This window comes from Ipomoea triloba, chromosome 11 (assembly GCF_003576645.1).
Source record: "Ipomoea triloba cultivar NCNSP0323 chromosome 11, ASM357664v1".
Taxonomy (NCBI): Eukaryota; Viridiplantae; Streptophyta; class Magnoliopsida; order Solanales; family Convolvulaceae; genus Ipomoea; species Ipomoea triloba.
The window spans coordinates 19,793,944-19,811,149 of NC_044926.1; the positions used below are offsets into that span (position 1 = coordinate 19,793,944).

At 35.1% G+C, this 17,206-nt stretch overlaps 2 protein-coding genes across 2 annotated transcripts; both read right to left on the reverse strand.

Annotated features, from left to right (window-relative positions):
* Window positions 1-437: 437 nt before the first annotated feature.
* LOC115996452 lies at window positions 438-2,748 on the reverse strand. Its single transcript, XM_031235675.1, has 6 exons — window positions 2,454-2,748; window positions 1,663-1,714; window positions 1,080-1,184; window positions 921-990; window positions 758-853; window positions 438-665 (listed from the first exon to the last, which is right to left on the reverse strand). Exons 3-6 carry the CDS (start codon window positions 1,172-1,174, stop codon window positions 555-557), a joined length of 372 nt encoding a protein of 123 aa, XP_031091535.1. The 5' UTR covers window positions 1,175-1,184; window positions 1,663-1,714; window positions 2,454-2,748; the 3' UTR covers window positions 438-554.
* A 2,775-nt stretch (window positions 2,749-5,523) lies between these two features.
* Window positions 5,524-7,166, reverse strand: LOC115996447 (miraculin-like). The gene is made up of 2 exons (XM_031235669.1): window positions 6,832-7,166; window positions 5,524-5,972 (listed from the first exon to the last, which is right to left on the reverse strand). The coding sequence occupies exons 1-2, from the start codon at window positions 7,123-7,125 to the stop codon at window positions 5,661-5,663; spliced, it is 606 nt and encodes a 201-aa protein (XP_031091529.1). The 5' UTR covers window positions 7,126-7,166; the 3' UTR covers window positions 5,524-5,660.
* Between the last annotated feature and the right edge of the window lie 10,040 nt (window positions 7,167-17,206).

A 17,206-nucleotide genomic window follows, 5' to 3' on the forward strand; every position in this document is an offset into this window, starting at 1 on the left:
AAAAAACCGACGTCGTTTATTTAAAAAAAAAATTATGAAACGACGTCGATTTTTTAAGAAAACCGACGTCGTTTATTTAAAAAAAATTAAAAAAATAATACGACGTCAGTTAATATGAAATAACCGACGTCGTTTATTTTTTAAAAAATAAAAAAAAATATACGGCGTCGGTTATTTAAAATAACCGACGCCGTACGTAATTAATTTAAAAATATATATATATAAACGACGTCGGTTCGTTCTTATTAACCGACGTCGTTTATTATTTTTTTTTAATATTAAAAATATTTTACGAATCTACCTAAAACCTGTATAGTATATTTTCAATTCACACATAAGTTTCAGAACCTGTGTAACAAATTTACATTTATAATTCACAATTGATCAAACTAATAAAGTTCTCAATTAATCAAAGCTAATAAACATCACAACTTATCAAACTAATAAAGTATACTACAATAACTAATAAAACATTGAATATTCAACATAAATCTCACAATTCAATAACACTAATAAACAACAAGTATTTAACATAAATCTCACAATTCATCAAGCTAAAGAAGTAATCTATCAACCCATTCATCAACTAAATATTGGCACCATATGTCTCTAACTTCATCAATTTCTTTTTGATTGTATGGCAATCTTCCTTGTCTCTCCAAAAGCTATAAAGTTTAAAAGAGAATAAAAAGAATTAATAACTTAGTATTTTAAAAAATATGAAGGAGATCGAAAGATATTTTATTAAAGTACTTGCCTTATTCATTCCCTTGCATGTTCCCAATGAAATGATTTCCAAAATAAATTTCATCACATAATATCCGCATTCGGTACATCCTCTTTGTATGGCACACTACATTTGAAATAATTAATATAATTGAGATTTTATTAATAAAAAACAATAAGATATATGTACTTACCGAACATGTAATCCATTTTACTTGACGACTTGCTTTCTTTCCACCTATTATGCTTGTTGCCTTCAAAGACCTATTAATATAAGACATATAAAATATACATAAATGTTTGACATCACTATATTAATAATAAGTATTAATTATATTTATAAATTTACATACGTTTCAACTATATCTTTAATATCATCACGTGGCGGATTACCAATGGAATCAAACCAATAGATTTCATATAATTTAGGACAAATAGCCATCAACATCCAATGCCCCCTACAAAATTTTTAACTCCATCATCGTATTCTTGACTAATTCGAGAAGCATTCATCCAACTTTTATCCATCACAAGCCAATCTAAAATAATATTAATCCTAATTAAACTTAAGTTAACACTAATTCAACAAATTCTATAATAATAACAAACAAAGCATAAATAAACATAGACCACAGTGTGGCTAATCACCGGATGCAGAATATATAGCCAAAGCATAAATAAACATAGACCACGATGTGGCTAATCACCGGATGCAGAATATAAAGCCAAAGCATAAATAAACATAGACCACGGTGTGGCTAATCACCGGATGCAATATATAAAGCCAAAGCATAAATAAACATAGACAACGGTGTTGGTAATCCCCGGATGCAATATATAAAGCCAAAGCATAAATAAACATAGACCACGGTGTGGCTAATCACAGGATGCAGAATATAAAGCCAAAGCACAAATAAAAATAGGAAAAAAACTTACCTCACCACATAGTTATCCACGTCCGTAAATAAATCCCGAATCTAACTAATACCTACAAGTATTATTTGTAAATTAATATAATTCAAAATTATAAATAATTCCTAAAAATATATAATAATTGTTTAAAATTTGAAATATATTATAAATAATTCCTAAAGTACACAAGAATTTCTTACAATTCAAAATTATTAATTTATAAGGCCTATAATACACAACAATTTTATAAAATTCGAAATTATTAATTTTTAAGCCCTAAAATACATTATAATTCTTAAAATTCGAAATATATTATAAATAATTCCTAAAGTACATAATAATTTCTTAAAATTCAAAATTATTAATTTATAAGGCCTATAATACACAACAATTTTATAAAATTAGAAATTATTAATTTTTAAGCCCTAAAATACATTATAATTCCTAAAATTTGAAATATATTATAAATAATTCCTAAAGTACATAATAATTTCTTAAAATTCAAAATTATTAATTTATAAGACCTAAAATACACAATAATTTCATAAAATTCGAAATTATTAATTTTTAAGCCCTAAAATACATTATAATTCCTATAATTCGAAATATATTATAAATAATTCCTAAAGTACACAACAATTTCTTAAAATTCAAAATTATTAATTTATAAGGCCTAAAATACGCAATAATTTCATAAAATTAGAAATTATTAATTTTTAAGCCCTAAAATACATTATAATTCCTAAAATACATAATAGTTTCTTAAAATTCATAATGTATTTAAAAAAATTCGAAATTCAAAAAAAAAAAATTACCAGTGGACGTGCGATGTGCGGTGGCGAGCGGTGGCTGGACTCGGGGGCGGTGGCTGGGCTGGCGGGCCGTGGCTGGGCCGGCGGGCGGTGTCTGGGCGGGTGGGCGGTGGCTAGGCGGTGCCGAAGCGCTGTGCGCTGTGGACGTGCGGCGGCGAAGCGCCGTGGACGTGCGGCGGCTGTGCGATGGGTTTGCGATGTGGAGGTGCGGCGGCTGTGCGATGGCTGTCCGATGTGGAGCGCGATGGCTGTTGCTGTGGAGCGCGGTGGCTGTGGCTGGGGCGTTCGTTTTTGGAGATTTAGCTAACAGTTCAGATCTGAATGGTTTTTCGGTGGGGGCCTTTAATTAGACGCTACGGCATCGGTTGGTGAAACAACCGACGCCGTAGTGTTTTATTTTCTTTTTTTTTTCAAAAAATCGGAAAATACGAAATAAAAATACAAAATTATATATATACGACGTCGGTTCGTAAGCGAACCAACGTCGTATTTATTTTATTTTATTTTTATACTATACGGCGTCGGTTCATTGCCGAACCAACGCCGTAATGCTATTTAAAAAATAAATTAATTAAATTAAAATATAAACGACGTCGGTTCGTATTTCGAACCGACGTCGTATATTAATTAAATATTTTTTAATTGGATACAACGTCGGTTTTTTGACGTCGATTTTTTAAGAAACTGACGTCATTTAGGCGACGTTAAATGCATTTCCTGTAGTAGTGTACCCGAATGCTTCAAACCATATAATGACCTTTATAGTTTGATGCTATACATGTTCCAAACATTCTTCTTCCTCGTCTTAGAGTTTTGAATACCTTCGAGTATTTTCACACACACACACACACACATTATCAGCGTCTAGTGACCCATATAGATAGGTGGTCACGACGTACATCAACTGCATATCCAAATTTAATTTCAATGTAGTGATATCAAATAGCATAACGGAGTTCCATCAATAACAGAAGAATATGTCTACTCAAAATCAATTTCGGGTCTCTGTGTAAATCCTTGAGCTACTAATCTCGCTTTTTATCTAACCACATCATTATTTTCATTCATATTCCGTATGAATACCCATTTAGATCCTACTAGAACCACATCTCTCGGGGTAAGTATGGTGCAGTGGGACCAAATACTTTCCTTTTGTTAAGTGAATTAAGCTCTGCCTCAATTGCCTCTTTCTATTTTAACCAGTCAGGGAGCTTCCGACACTCTGCTATTGATTTTCAGTTTTGGATCGAGCCATCTAGGTTATCATATGAAATAGTAAGGGCAACTGCGTAGGAAAATATGTCGTTAATGAGTGTACTATTAACTTTCTATTATAAGTTTCTCATGTGTAAACAAAATTTATGACAATTTTTACATTTACTTCAACTAGATCATCATCATTTCCCAATATATCTTGATCCAAATGTTCCGCATTCCCAACATTGATATTGTTTAGTGTAGTGCAAGTTCACTTGGTTCCGCATTCTAAGCATTCCCACTCGTTGAGCATAATCATTCATGGCCCATTGGATGGCAATCACCCCAACTTGGATGCCCGGGGTCAGCAAGGTTATAGTGAGTGACGGAGGATGTAGGCCTGGGGTTGGTTCTCCACCCTGGTTGTTATGTTGTTCAAGTGTCCCCTCAAGTCTAGCCGTTGACCTAGTGGAAAAGTTTGTTGACCTGCGACCCCGTTCAAGTTATTGTCGCTTGGGGGTGACACTAGTGTCGTTGTCGAAGTCCCAGGAGTTACGAGAATGGGATCTCTCCATTGTTGAAGTGTTGGTTTGGTAGGAAGTATCGATTAAGGAACACGCTCGACCTTATATGTTAAGCTCTCAATGAAAGCACCAATGGTGAAATTAATTGACTCGAGTTCAAATTAATTTAACTCCGGATAGAAAACAAGAATGAGCCATAAATACAGTGTGATAATAAGGACAAGTATTTTGCAAGAAGATTTCTCGATTTGGTGTGGGCATTACAAGATTGTGTAATGAAAAGTACATGATTGTATCTTGGCCTAGACAAGGCATATTATACAAACTAATCTCCCTAACAAATCCCCTAAAAATAGGATGAGCTTTGAGAATTGGTCCAGGCCTAACCGTCCTTGCCTCATGCCTTGAGACGAACCTTGGATGTCAATCTCGATAGCTGATCAGGGCCGGCCCAGAGGCCCTCGCATCTAGCCCAGGTCTTGCTCTCCAGTCTTTCGTGCCCTACCCGGACATGGTTCTCCAGTCCTATGCATCCCGTTCAAGCGACCCCCACTCTTATAGTCTTATGCTTTGCTCTCCAGACCCCATCCATATACTTGGACATCTCTTCTTGACTCAGACTTGATATATCCATCAACCGTGTTCTGCCATTGAAGATTGTATTAAAAGAAAAGTACTTAGGCTTAATAAATTTATTCATGTTTAGGATTTCAAAAAAAAAAAAATAATAATTCATGTTTAGTGATGTTTCCTCGGTCTGGATAACATATTCACATCACCTTAGGTTATGTTGTGGTCCTTAAAATTTTCTTAATTTCATATTATATCCTTAAATTTATGATCTTTAATTTTCCACTTTTGTACCATTTTTTGTTGTTTTTATTTTTTTTGTAATACTCATGATTCTTTACAAGCTAGTATCTGTTTTTTATTATTTTCTCAAACATTTTCAACCCATAGAATCTAATTAAGCCCCCATCACCGGGGTTCTAAACTATGACTACCCATTTGAAATGGTAATCGGAATGCCATCACACTACATTGTAGTTGGCAACATTTATCCACTTATTTAATCGTTAATTTTGATGAACTTTTCTTATTTCGATTATCTATCTTTAGCTATTTTCAAAGTATAGCAGCTACCATTTTAGCTAGATGCGCCAAACAAAGTTTAATGTTCATCCATAGCCTAACCATAAGTCCATAAGTAAATTAAATGATCGAAGTGTACAATAGGAACTCCAACTTATACGAAAATAATGATTAAGCCATTAAAATAAAATTTAAAAAAAAAACATTAATTTAGAATTATGGTTTTATGACAATAGATACATATTCTAACAATGAACACGTACAAATTAAAACTCGTAATTTTTATTTGACATAACTTTATTTATTCATCAGTACAAGGCAAGGATAGATCTTGTCTTGCTTATTACATCACAAGATTATATTTCCAAATTAATACACAAATACATATACACATATATTAGGCCTTCTTAAACACAACCCTCAATGGGTTATCAGTGATTGCAAGAATTGTTATTCCATCAACCTCCAAAAGTCCAAGGTCCCCACAGCTACAATCATCACACAGGATTGGGCAGAAATTGAGTCTGTACGCATTTCCATCTCTCCGAACATTGAACCAGTTGTTGGCTGTATCGCGGCCTGGGTTGCCTTCTTCTCCGCCTATTGTCACAATAGATTCGCCACTGATTTCTTCAGAGTTTAGCCTCCATACCGTAGACGTAACACAAGTGGTCACGGCCGAGAATTTGATGTTGTGATCTATTGATACCTGCACACCATTCAACATACATACATACGTGCGCTATAACATCAAGGTATACATTTTTTTGAAAAGAAAAATGTTCAAATTAGCCACTGAACTACACACAAAAGTATAATTAGGTCATCCAACTGAAAAAAAAAAAAAAGTGCAATTAAGTTGAACAGTCCAAAACTATGCAATTTGACTAAATTTGACATGTTCCTTAGGTTATCGTTAATATGGCAATCATCTTAGAAAGTTCAATAAAAATAATAATTTTTAAATTTGTATGATGACCGCCACATCAGCAATGACATGATAAACATGTCAAATAAGTCTTTGAATTTTACACGAAAAGTCAATTAGACCCCTCAACTTAATTTAAAAAGTGCAATTAAGGTCATCGACATGTTACTTTCTTGCACCGAAGTCCAAATCTGGTTATTAACTCTAATAGCATGTCACTAGAATTTTGAAAAGATTCTAGCAATATGCTCTAGCGACTAAAATTGGCAACCGACAAATTGTCACCGGTCACCTTTGAAGAAGATGACAAGCAGGTGGCCTTTTTTGTTGAAGGGAGAAGACAACCAGTGGTTGCCTTTTCCATCGGAGAAGACGACAGACTACCATTGATCGATTGCTAAAGTCTCCCTTGAATCTAATTAGTGGCATTCAATTACAGGTCACTAGTTTGTTTTGAACTTCGATATAAAAAAATAATATGTTGATGTACTTAATTATAACTTTTTAAAGTTCAGTGGCTTAATTGATTTCATATATAAAGTTTTGGGATTTATTTAAATTTTTTTAAATTTAATTTGGATTAATAATGTTCATATTATATGCAGCAAATAATAAAATGTTTACATATGATGAACAATACCTGGACATTGTTGAAGGCAGGATTAATGGATGAAAATTGGACAGCGAAGCCGTTGGAAGAAGCGTCAGAAGATTGGACTACAAGATGCGGACAGGTAGAGTTTGGGCCGCTGGCTAGTGTCAAGCCGCCGCCGCCTTCGGTGTCTCCGGCGGCCGGTACTATGTTATAGTCCGTTCCGGTGAGGACTTCTTCGCCGGAGCTGTCCAGCACCGGGTCAGAGATAATTTGTGCTTCAATGCTCAAAAGTTGTATGGAGAGGGCCACAAGGAATGAAAGCAAAATTACTTTTTCCATCTTAAGTTTTAGAAACAATAATTTTGATGATATTTTGTATGTGTTTGGTATGTGCATTATCCTATGGCACAACCTCAACTATATATAGGATTATTTAATCCCTGATGTATCCAAAAATGAATTAATGAATGAATAAATAAATAAATGTCTTCTTGGGCTTAACTCAATGATTCAATGGTTATTATGTAAGTCTTGCTTTAGCGGTAGGGTAGGAAAAACTCAAAAAAATTGATTTGAAAATTTCTTATGCGTGTGTATAAATAAGGGTGAAAACTGAGAATTGATTGAGCGACTTATACTTTACTCATCCAGTTGCGTAAAGATTTTAGAGATTTAAAATTAATCTAGCATAAGTTATAAACCTTAATGTATCAAATAAATAAATAAATAAAAATTTGTTTGAAGTCATGAAGTGTGAAACGAAGTGGTCCACTGCATGCATGTATCGCAAGGGGGGTTTTAGTACTTACGTCAGTTACGTGTAGTACAAACAACAATAAATTTTTTTTTTTGGAGAACAAACAACAATAAATTAAATAGTCTTGGAGCATGTGCAGCAAATTTAATATTATAAAATCTGTTGACCATTCTACAAAATTTTTATCAATTATTGTATTTAAATTTAAGAAAATTTCATTTTTAATTTTTTGATAGAGTTAATTTTAGGATTGGTCCTTCGACTATTGACTTTTACTAATTTTTATCGTTACTTTTTAATTTGATCAAATTTAGTCACTTAATTATTGATTTTGTTCCAATTTTAGTCCTTCTGTTAAATCTCAACTAGGTTGATGTTAAATTTAAGGGCAAGAATGTGAAAATCAAATCTTTTGCCCTTCAAACAAATCCACTATCTCAGGAAGAAAGAGCCATTAAACAAGAAGATTTTCATGGTCATTTCCAGTCCAAACATGCTCTATACGTCTATAATAATATTAATGCTTCAAGGGACGTTTTACTGCGGCCAGTAGCTTCGCTAGTATTTATAGGAATAATTGGAGGAAGAGTTTGGATAGGAGATAAAGATGATGGAAGTTGGACAATACTAATCACCGGGAGAAACTCAAATGACTACTCCTTTTTAACCAATGTTCCGCACCAATTGAATGTTAGAAATAATTATTTCCTAACATTGATTTATATAATAAAGGTTGTAATTCCATAAGGACTCACGTTGATTGATGATTAGTGATGTATAAAGGCGGAATTACTAGGTGAAATTCCCTCCCTCTCATTCTGTTAAAATTTAAGTACATAAGGGTTAAAAGATGTATAATGGAAAAAGGATATGGGTTCTCCTAAAAGGAGGTTTCACATTCCTAGAGGGATTTATATTCCTTAAAGGTAGTTTCCCATTCCTCTTTAAAGAGGGGTTCTCATCACATCTATAAATACCCAGGAAAATTCTAGGGATCATATGATTTTTCAATCATAAGTTTCTAGTCTCTGAGTTTTCTAGTCTCCGTATCATCAGGAGGTGATTAAGGCATACAGATCAGAGAGGTGAAGCATTATTGGTTATTCAAGTTAGAGATTACATGGAACCAAGTAAGTCTTTATCCTTTATTCTTGTTTTAATTAAAGATCCATAATCATGAACATTATTTAGTTGATTAATTTTATATACATGTGGTTCATTGTTTTTTTTGTGCTTCCGCATTCAAGTTATAAGCGCATAAAGGTTTTAATTAACATTGAACTCCGATTGCAGGCGTTCATACCCCGACTACATGGACAGAAGATTCGACAATCAGAGACCTAAAAACATATGGGTTACCGACTTTCCGTTGAGGGGTCCCCGGAGAAGAATTTGAGCAGGGAAGGTGGGGCTGGGGCGGGGCGGATTGATAAGAAGAAGAAATAAGGAAAAATAAAAAGGACAAAAGATTTGATTTTATATTCTTGCTCTTAGATTTAACACCTTTGACCTTCCTCATAGAGAATTAACAGAAGGACTAAATTTAAAATAAAATCAATAGTCAAAGGATCAATTTTGATCAAATTAAAAGTAAAATTGGTGTAATGTGATAACTATGATATTATTAAATTGTTTACCAAATTCAGTGTAAGGGTATAAGTTGCTAAAAATGTCAATGAAACCATTTCATCCAAAAAATGGAATGCAGAGATTGATGTCTTTGTTAGTGGTCAACATATATGTTTCAAATGTCAGAATGTGAATAATAAACAAAAACCAATTTAGTTTTTTTACAGCTGTTGTAGATGATAATCAAGTTGACCACCGCTTGTCGATCTTATCCAAATTCAAAGAGATGTAACAACGAAACAAACCGGATACAACGGTAATTTGGTGAATTTTAAAAAAATATATATATTTTTATAATAAATTTGATATTTTTATTTTGTCTGATATAGCAAAAATTTGTGTAAAAATCGTCCCATTGATCTTTAACCGTGATACAGGTTAGATCAATATGAAAATCTAATATTTATATTGAAAAAAGTAATACTAATTAAGAATAAAGTGTTTATTACTTATATAAAAAAAATTGTAATATGGAGTACTTTTAAGAAAAAATCTAACATTTTTACATTTTGATTTAAAAGTATTGCATTTTTCATCAAAAGTGTTACATTTTTCTTATAAGTAAGGGACACTTGCTAATATTACTTATACGAAAAATTGTAATATTTTTGAGAAAAAAAATGTAATGCCTTTACATTAAGATTTAAAAGTATTACATTTTTCATCAAAAGTATTACACTTTCTATTATAAGTAATAAACACTTTATTCCTAATTAGTATTGTATCAAAAGTATTACACTTTCTATTATAAGTAATAAACACTTTATTCCTAATTAGTATTGTATTTGTCTCGTATAAGTATTACATTTTTATACTCATCCGATTCTACACGGTTCACTTCATGAATAAAGATCTGTGAGATGATCTCACGCAAGAGTGACCATTGCTAAGGATCCGTTTGAAAAGCAGGAAAATGACTTCCAGAAAATGTTTTTTTCGGAAAAATGAGTCATTTTCCGGAAAACATTTTCCTTTCCAGTGGTTGGTTGCGTTATGGAAAACTGTATTGGTGTGTTTGATTCATTTTCTGGAAAATGAGTAAAATTGTATAATTATATATTTTATTATTTTATTTAAAATATAAAAATATATATAATAATAATATTTATTATTAAAAAAATGGATCGGCTCTGGTTTTTGGCCGAACCCAGAGCAATTTTCGGCAGACTGGTTTCCGCTGGAATGGGTGAGATGACCATTTTGACCAAGAACATGTGAAACGGTCATTCCGAAAAATGACTTACGGGAAAAAAATTCCGTAAGTCATTTTCTGAAAAAATGAATTGATTTTTCGCATTTTCTGAACGTTGCCAAACACCAAAAACTCGAAAAATATTTTCCGAAAATCATTTTTCGAATTACCAAACACACCCAAATTTCATTTCAACTCTTAATAAAAAGACAGAACCAGAAGTCCAAAACTCTATAACAAAAACTTTGGTGATTTTTAATTTAAGTGAAAAGTATTTTTTTAAATAAGATTTTTTATTTAGATTTTGTAAATGTAAGTAATATTGATTAGAGAAAACTCTAATAATTAAGAGTTCAATCATAACTCTTGACTTAAAATTGAATTAAAATTGTAGTATCAAAAACAAAATATGACGAAAATATCAGTAAAACGTATGCCATTTTAATGCTTTTGGTCAATAAAATATACAGATTTAAATCAATACACGATACGTAATGACTAATGAATTATCCGATCTGAACTTCGTTTTTTTTTTTTTTTTTTTTTTGGTCTTCAAAGAATATAATGAACGAGGAGGAGGAGGCGAAGATTATCGCCGCCTTGGATTTGTTCGCATCCACTTCCGTGAGTGGGATTAACGTATGCTCCGCCGCCTGAGGCAGTGAAGATTATCGCCACCTTTGATTTGTTCGCATCCACATCTATGAGCTAAGTGAGATTAGCGTATGCTCCGCCGCCTTCAGTTTTACAAGAAAAAACAAAGTCTTTCACAAAATACTATTCAAATAAATTATGGTCAATGTACTGCTTTCCTCCACGCATTTAATGGCATCCTCATGTTTTTATGATTTTTGAGAAATTCTTATAAATATAATTAGGAAAGAGAGATGTGAGGAAAGAGAAAAAAAGAAAAAAAGAAAATAAAGTTGATTAAAAAAAAAGGTCTAAACAGTGCATTAATGCGTGAGCAACGCGGATAGCAATGGTAGGCAGAGGGTCCCACATATTTTTGTGAAAAATCACATCCTTGCAAGAAGAGCTCTCACATTCTCTTTCTTTTTTATTTCTCCTCCATGTTGGCAAATCTAATCTTAGAAACCATGTAACAATTACTAATGTGGACACTCCAACAATATGATTGTGCATTTTAGAAAGACATTTTTGCCATTTAAGTAAAGCATATCTATTTGTGGCTTTTGAGGAGGTTTTTGCAGTCTTTTTAGTCATGTGGAAGAGAGAGGAGATTGGAGTTTTCCTACAAATTAAAGACATGTTATTTTGTGGGTCTCGTCGGAGAGAGAAATGGCAGAAATCTACTACATTTGTGCGCGTTTGGCGCACATCTAACGCCTAGTTGGGAGTGTGTAGTGCACGCGCCCACTAGGCGCGTTCATGTGCATATTTCTTCTCCTTTTTCTTTTTTTATTTAAAAAAATATTTTTTTCTTTCCCTCTCATCTTCTCTTTTCTAGTCACACCTGCAAAAACTCCTCAAAATCTATGCCTATTGGGGATGCTCTAAAGAATATTCGAATCCCGAGATTAAAAAAAAATCAACATATATATATTTCTTACCGCATTTTAAGTCCAAAAATATGAAATTATTTGAAATCTAATTATATTCTTCATATTGACGTATAAATTTTTGTAATAAGTAACCGATGGAACTAATTGACCCGGGGTACGCGTTACTTAGGTCAATAAAGCTTGCTTAAAATATAATGGGATAAAAATAGAAAGGATAATAGAATTGCAATAATATCTCCTTTGCTTGATGTAGGATGATAAAAGTAGATTGTGTAGTAATTTAATATGTTATGTATTGTAGGTATGATCTGTAATACTTGGGCAACGTTAATTTATACAAGAAAGAAGCCCGACCAACCTATCTAGAAATATGACAGGCCATGAGATTAAATCAAGGTCCACATGGTGGGCTGCGAGACTAAGTCAAGTCCCACCATTCTTGGCCAGGAGGCGGGCGACTGGTCATTGACCCTTCTAGGGCCGCTCAGATTATCTTCTTGGACCCTAAGCTATGCGCTCCGAGATCCTAAGTCCCAATTATTAGGCCGTTTCTAATATCTCCATCATCAGCCCCCACTCTTCGAGTTGCGAGAACTCGACAGCGAGAGAGAGTAAACGTCCGGCCTAAACGAAGCCGCTCGGGGCTCCATGCTTAAACGTATGCTTCTGGTTCAACTTGAATGGAAGTATTTTGTCTGCTCAAACACAATTTAAGCTAGCACCACTAGCCTTGTTTTATGTTTTTTTTTTTACGATAGTCAGCTTACTTCCCCCAGGCCGTGGGCCTAGTCAAAGGTCGGCTCTTCTATCAAGGTAGCAAGCGAGTTCGAATCTTGTGCCAACCTTGGGGCATAACGTTCCTCCAACCGAGCTGGGGGCTAGACTATGGAAATATCCTTCAGTCAGGTAGCTAGCGGGTTCAGATCTCGTGCCGACCATTATTAGGGATGTTTGACGTTTCTACACCCGAGTAGCTAGCGAGTAAGGATCCCATGCCGGCCCTTAGAAAATGTTTAACATTTCCACACCCGATCCGGCCCTTAGGAAATGTTTTCCGTTTCCACGTACAGTCGAGCTGGGGGTTCAACCATGGAAATGCCTTTTCGTCAGTTAGCTAGGAAGATCGGATCCCGTGTCGGCCCTTAGGAAAGAGAGCGAGCGAGCTATTTTTTTAGAGATCAAAATCGAACGGATGGTTTAAAGATCAAAATCAAATGGATCAAAATTGGACGGCCTAGGTACGACAGTGGCCCTAATGACGCAGTCTGCAATGTTCCTGACGTTGTTGGTCTGGAATCCTTGGATACGACCCCTCTCCCCCCTTGGAAGGGTAAAATTTGTCGAGCTCGAACTAATTTTGCAATAAAAAATTCTTTATAATAAAAACAAGTTGTTGGTCAGACTGAAGTACATGCATGGAATAGACCAATAATAGGCTCTCCTACTAGGTGGTGAGCGAGGGTGGGCCCCGTACATGTAACACTCCAATTCTAGGATAAAAATGAAGGCAAAAAAAATATAGAGAAAAGCTGGAAATTTCTCAAAAACTAATAATGAAAGCGGAAGCAAAATAAAGCTAAAAAGGGGTGTTATGCCACACTTAGGTCATACTAACCTAAATGCTAAGGCAAGAGTCTACAAAACCATTCCTTTAAAAACATAATTTGAAGAACTAACAAGAACCAAAGTATTACATCCCAAAATATCTAATTATAAGTCTAACAGCCATAAGTTTAACAAGAGAACATCAAACTAGCAAATAGGTAGGAATGGAGCTACAAAGCATACTACCACGCTCACGAGAAGAACTCTACTCCATACATGAAAAAACAAGTTAAAACATTAGCGAAGATGCTAAGTAAACCTCACTCCAACATGTAAAGCTACAATATATACCTTGATATCCAAACGTAGGTTTTGAAACTATTATATATATATATATATATATATATATATATATATATATATATGGGTTGGCTTCAAATAACAACCCCTCCTTAGGTAGAAACCTAAGAACTAATCTCATCCATTAAAATTTCAAAGATTAATGATCAAAATAATTTATTAATTTAATGTGCATCTAAATGATAATCTATACTATTAATAAACACAAAATCCTCAATTTTAATTAACTTCGCACCCAAAACACTCCTAGGCCAACGATATAATGACATTGTTGAGACTAGGCTAACCCTTATGGCTCATGCCTTTGTTCCATCTCATTTTTGGGATTTTGCTTTTGAGTTTGTTGTTTATCTCATTAATGAAATGCCTTCTAGTGTCTTGGGAAATCCAGTCCTCACTATATGTTACATGATAAGCACCAAGAATAGCTTATTTTAAGGGTCATTTACGGGCTAGAATTGTAGAGTTTATTACCCATTTTATAAGAATTTCATGCATTAAGACTTAGATGTGACCAAAAACCACTAACACGATCATGGAAGATGTTTTTAAGGTATTCTACAGCCAAAGGGAGGACTTAAGGCCAAAACTGAGCAGAAAATGAAGAAACCGTGAAGCAGGAGCCTCCCACGCAGCCTCACACGCGTGTGAGAGGACGTGGAATCAATCCAGTAGCTCCCCACGCCCTCCACCATGCGTGGCGATAATCGTCGAAGCCTCAAGGCTCGACGCGTCGAGAATGTGCAGTATGATTTTTCCGGAAATTCCTTGAGGGCTCGACGCGTCGAGAGCCCTGTGTCACCCTAAAATTCTGCTGCGCGGAAATTATCTATCTTGCCCCTATTTTGTTCCCACTATATAAGGATCATTATCCCAAGCCTTAGGCAAGTAGATTTTAGCATACAATAGCATAGATTATGTCTCTTAGGGTTTTTCTCCCCTTTTGGGGGAAATTCCACTTCTCCTAGATTAGATTAGCTTCAAGGCCAAGGAGGAAGATTGGAATTTCAAAGACAAAGTGTAAAAGACTTCCCTCTTGAGGGTGGTAACTATTCTATCCATTTCTTAATCTAATATTTGCTTCTTTGAGATTTCATATCTTTTCCTTGTTTCTTTAGTATGTTAGAGTAGAGTAGAAAGGGGATTGGTGGCCCCAAGGTTAATCTATGTGGATGCTTGATATAAATTGCTAGATTAAATGTGAGCTTTTTGATTGTTGGATGATAAACTTGTGTGGATGATGTTCATACTGCTTTGCACCTAAGTGTGCACCTTAGGTAGCAAACTCAAAGGAAGTGAGTGTGTACGCGATAGCGGCCACTCACGAGTCTCACTCACCCACATCTCCTCTCTTAGTCCGAAAGGACAAGATCCGAGAGGAGTGGTAGACAAAGTGTTCGATGAAATGCCCCAACCGAATGAGGATGTGGGAGTCCAAAGTGTGACGCCACTTGGTGATGTGCCATGAACTCCCTAGTCTACTCCACATCTCTAGCTCACGAAACCATACAAAGATAGACCACATAGAGAAGCCTAAGGCCCCGATCTCCGTCTTTCCATTTATTTTTATCACAACCATTATCAATCTTCCCTCTCTTACAAATGAATCCTACCCCTAGCAAATCTCGTAACTCTTTTCCTTCAACCTCTTAGATGCCAACACACTAATTCGATTCCCATTCGCCATCCTTGAGAGACACAACACTCGGGGTGTCTTGACTCTTCGTTTTACCACCTTCACATTCACCCTCACCGCAATACACAACATCATTACACAAGTCTCAGCCATCTTATCCTTTTCTACGTGTCTTTGGCTATCTATGTTATCCTCACTTGAGACCATATAATCGTCATAAAATGTGTTATAGGTCTTCCTCATGTGTCCTTTTAGGTTATCTAGAGTCTTTTTGGGTGTATAGGTGCGTGGACTTATACACTAATAAGATCTATGCTTGCAGGCATGTACAGTTTGATGAGGTAGTTTTTACTTTTTCTACTAAGTCTGTTTTGCAGGCACTCTCAGTTCCATAGTCTCGTCTCTGGGCCGTGTCTACTTTGCAGTCTTATTCTGTTCCTCCTACCACGGTGATGCCTGTTAGGAACATATTGTAATAGGTTTTGATGATACCAAGTGTAAATCATAATCCCCTAAGTCTCGATAGATAGGACATACATGTAAGTTCGACAAGTAAACTAAGAGCGAAAATACAACCGGGTAATTGAGCTCAACTCGGAAAATATTTAAGCTTAAGGTAAACTTGTTTGAACATCTTAGAGGTTTCATGTTGTAAGTTATTCATTGTTAAATCAGAAGAAGACACGAAACACCACTGGAAGAATAAGGGTCTGCGAGACATCAACTAAGTCTCGAGACATAAGAAGAGTTCGAGAGATGGAATCTCTCAAGACGTCAATCCAGTTCGAGACATAGGATCGAGACATCAAGTAGTCGAGACTTTAAACTGTGGTCTCGATGAACTGGTTCTTTTCCAAGGACTGAATGACAGTTAACACGCATGGATGAAGTAATCTAAGTTTGGAGAAGAAGAATATCATGGAGATAAAATATTAAGGAGGTGCCAAAAGAATATTGTATGGGAACACAAAACAGCCGGAAGTAGATGCCACGTCAGAATTCCACAACTAACGGATAGAAAGTGCACCAATCCTAAGTCGGTCTTATTCCCTAAAACAAGGATCAGTGGGAATATAAAAAGAGTAACTTTTGCCAAAAGAAGTAAGTAGAGTATGGACTCAAGATAGTGGAATATGGGATATTCACTACAAGACAAAAGGCTCAAGTTACAAGATCACAACTCCATGAATATGTTGAAAATATGCAAGTCCCATAATCGGCATGGGAGACAGATTTCAAACGGAATAATTTTCCCTCCAACGGAATTATTCCTCAACTCTCATATATAAGGACGTGAAGACACAAGTTCTAGGTATAAAAAAAAAAGAGAAGGGGTTCGAGAATTCTGAGCTATCATAAGAGGTGTCTAAACCAAACGTTCAAAGTGCAAGTGCTTCATCTGGAATATCATTCTTGATATTCACAAGCGCGAGAAAAACACATATTAGTGTTTGAGAGAGTTACATAGCTACAACTCATACACATCTAGAAGGTGATCAAAGCTGCTCAACAAAGAAGATTATCCAACGATAGCTTTTGGTCAGATTGGAGATTGTTACACAAAACCTGTGACAACCGGAACAACCTTGCTTTGGAGAAGGCAAGAAGAGGCGGAGTAACCTGGGAGCTGTCTTGTGAAGATCCTGAGGCTTGAGGCGGGCTTGGTGATCAAAGCTCAAGTGCTCGAGAGGTGGAGTAACAAGAAGCGGGGCGAAAAACCTGAGGCTTGAGGTGGGCTTCGTGATCAAAGCTCAAGCGCTCGATATTGTACTAAA

What these genes read in the sequence shown, in the direction of transcription:
- LOC115996447 (XM_031235669.1), bottom strand. Translation starts at nt 7,125, where the DNA reads ATGGAAAAAGTAATTTTGCTTTCATTCCTTGTGGCCCTCTCCATACAA. An exon ending in CTGCCTTCAACAATGTCCAG is followed by an intron (nt 5,973 to 6,831) that starts GTATTGTTCATC and finishes AATGGTGTGCAG; the next exon opens with GTATCAATAGATCACAACAT.
- LOC115996452 (XM_031235675.1), bottom strand. Translation starts at nt 1,174, where the DNA reads ATGTTGATGGCTATTTGTCCTAAATTATATGAAATCTATTGGTTTGAT. An exon ending in ATTAAAGATATAGTTGAAAC is followed by an intron (nt 991 to 1,079) that starts GTATGTAAATTT and finishes TTATATTAATAG; the next exon opens with GTCTTTGAAGGCAACAAGCA. An exon ending in CATGCAAGGGAATGAATAAG is followed by an intron (nt 666 to 757) that starts GCAAGTACTTTA and finishes TAAACTTTATAG; the next exon opens with CTTTTGGAGAGACAAGGAAG.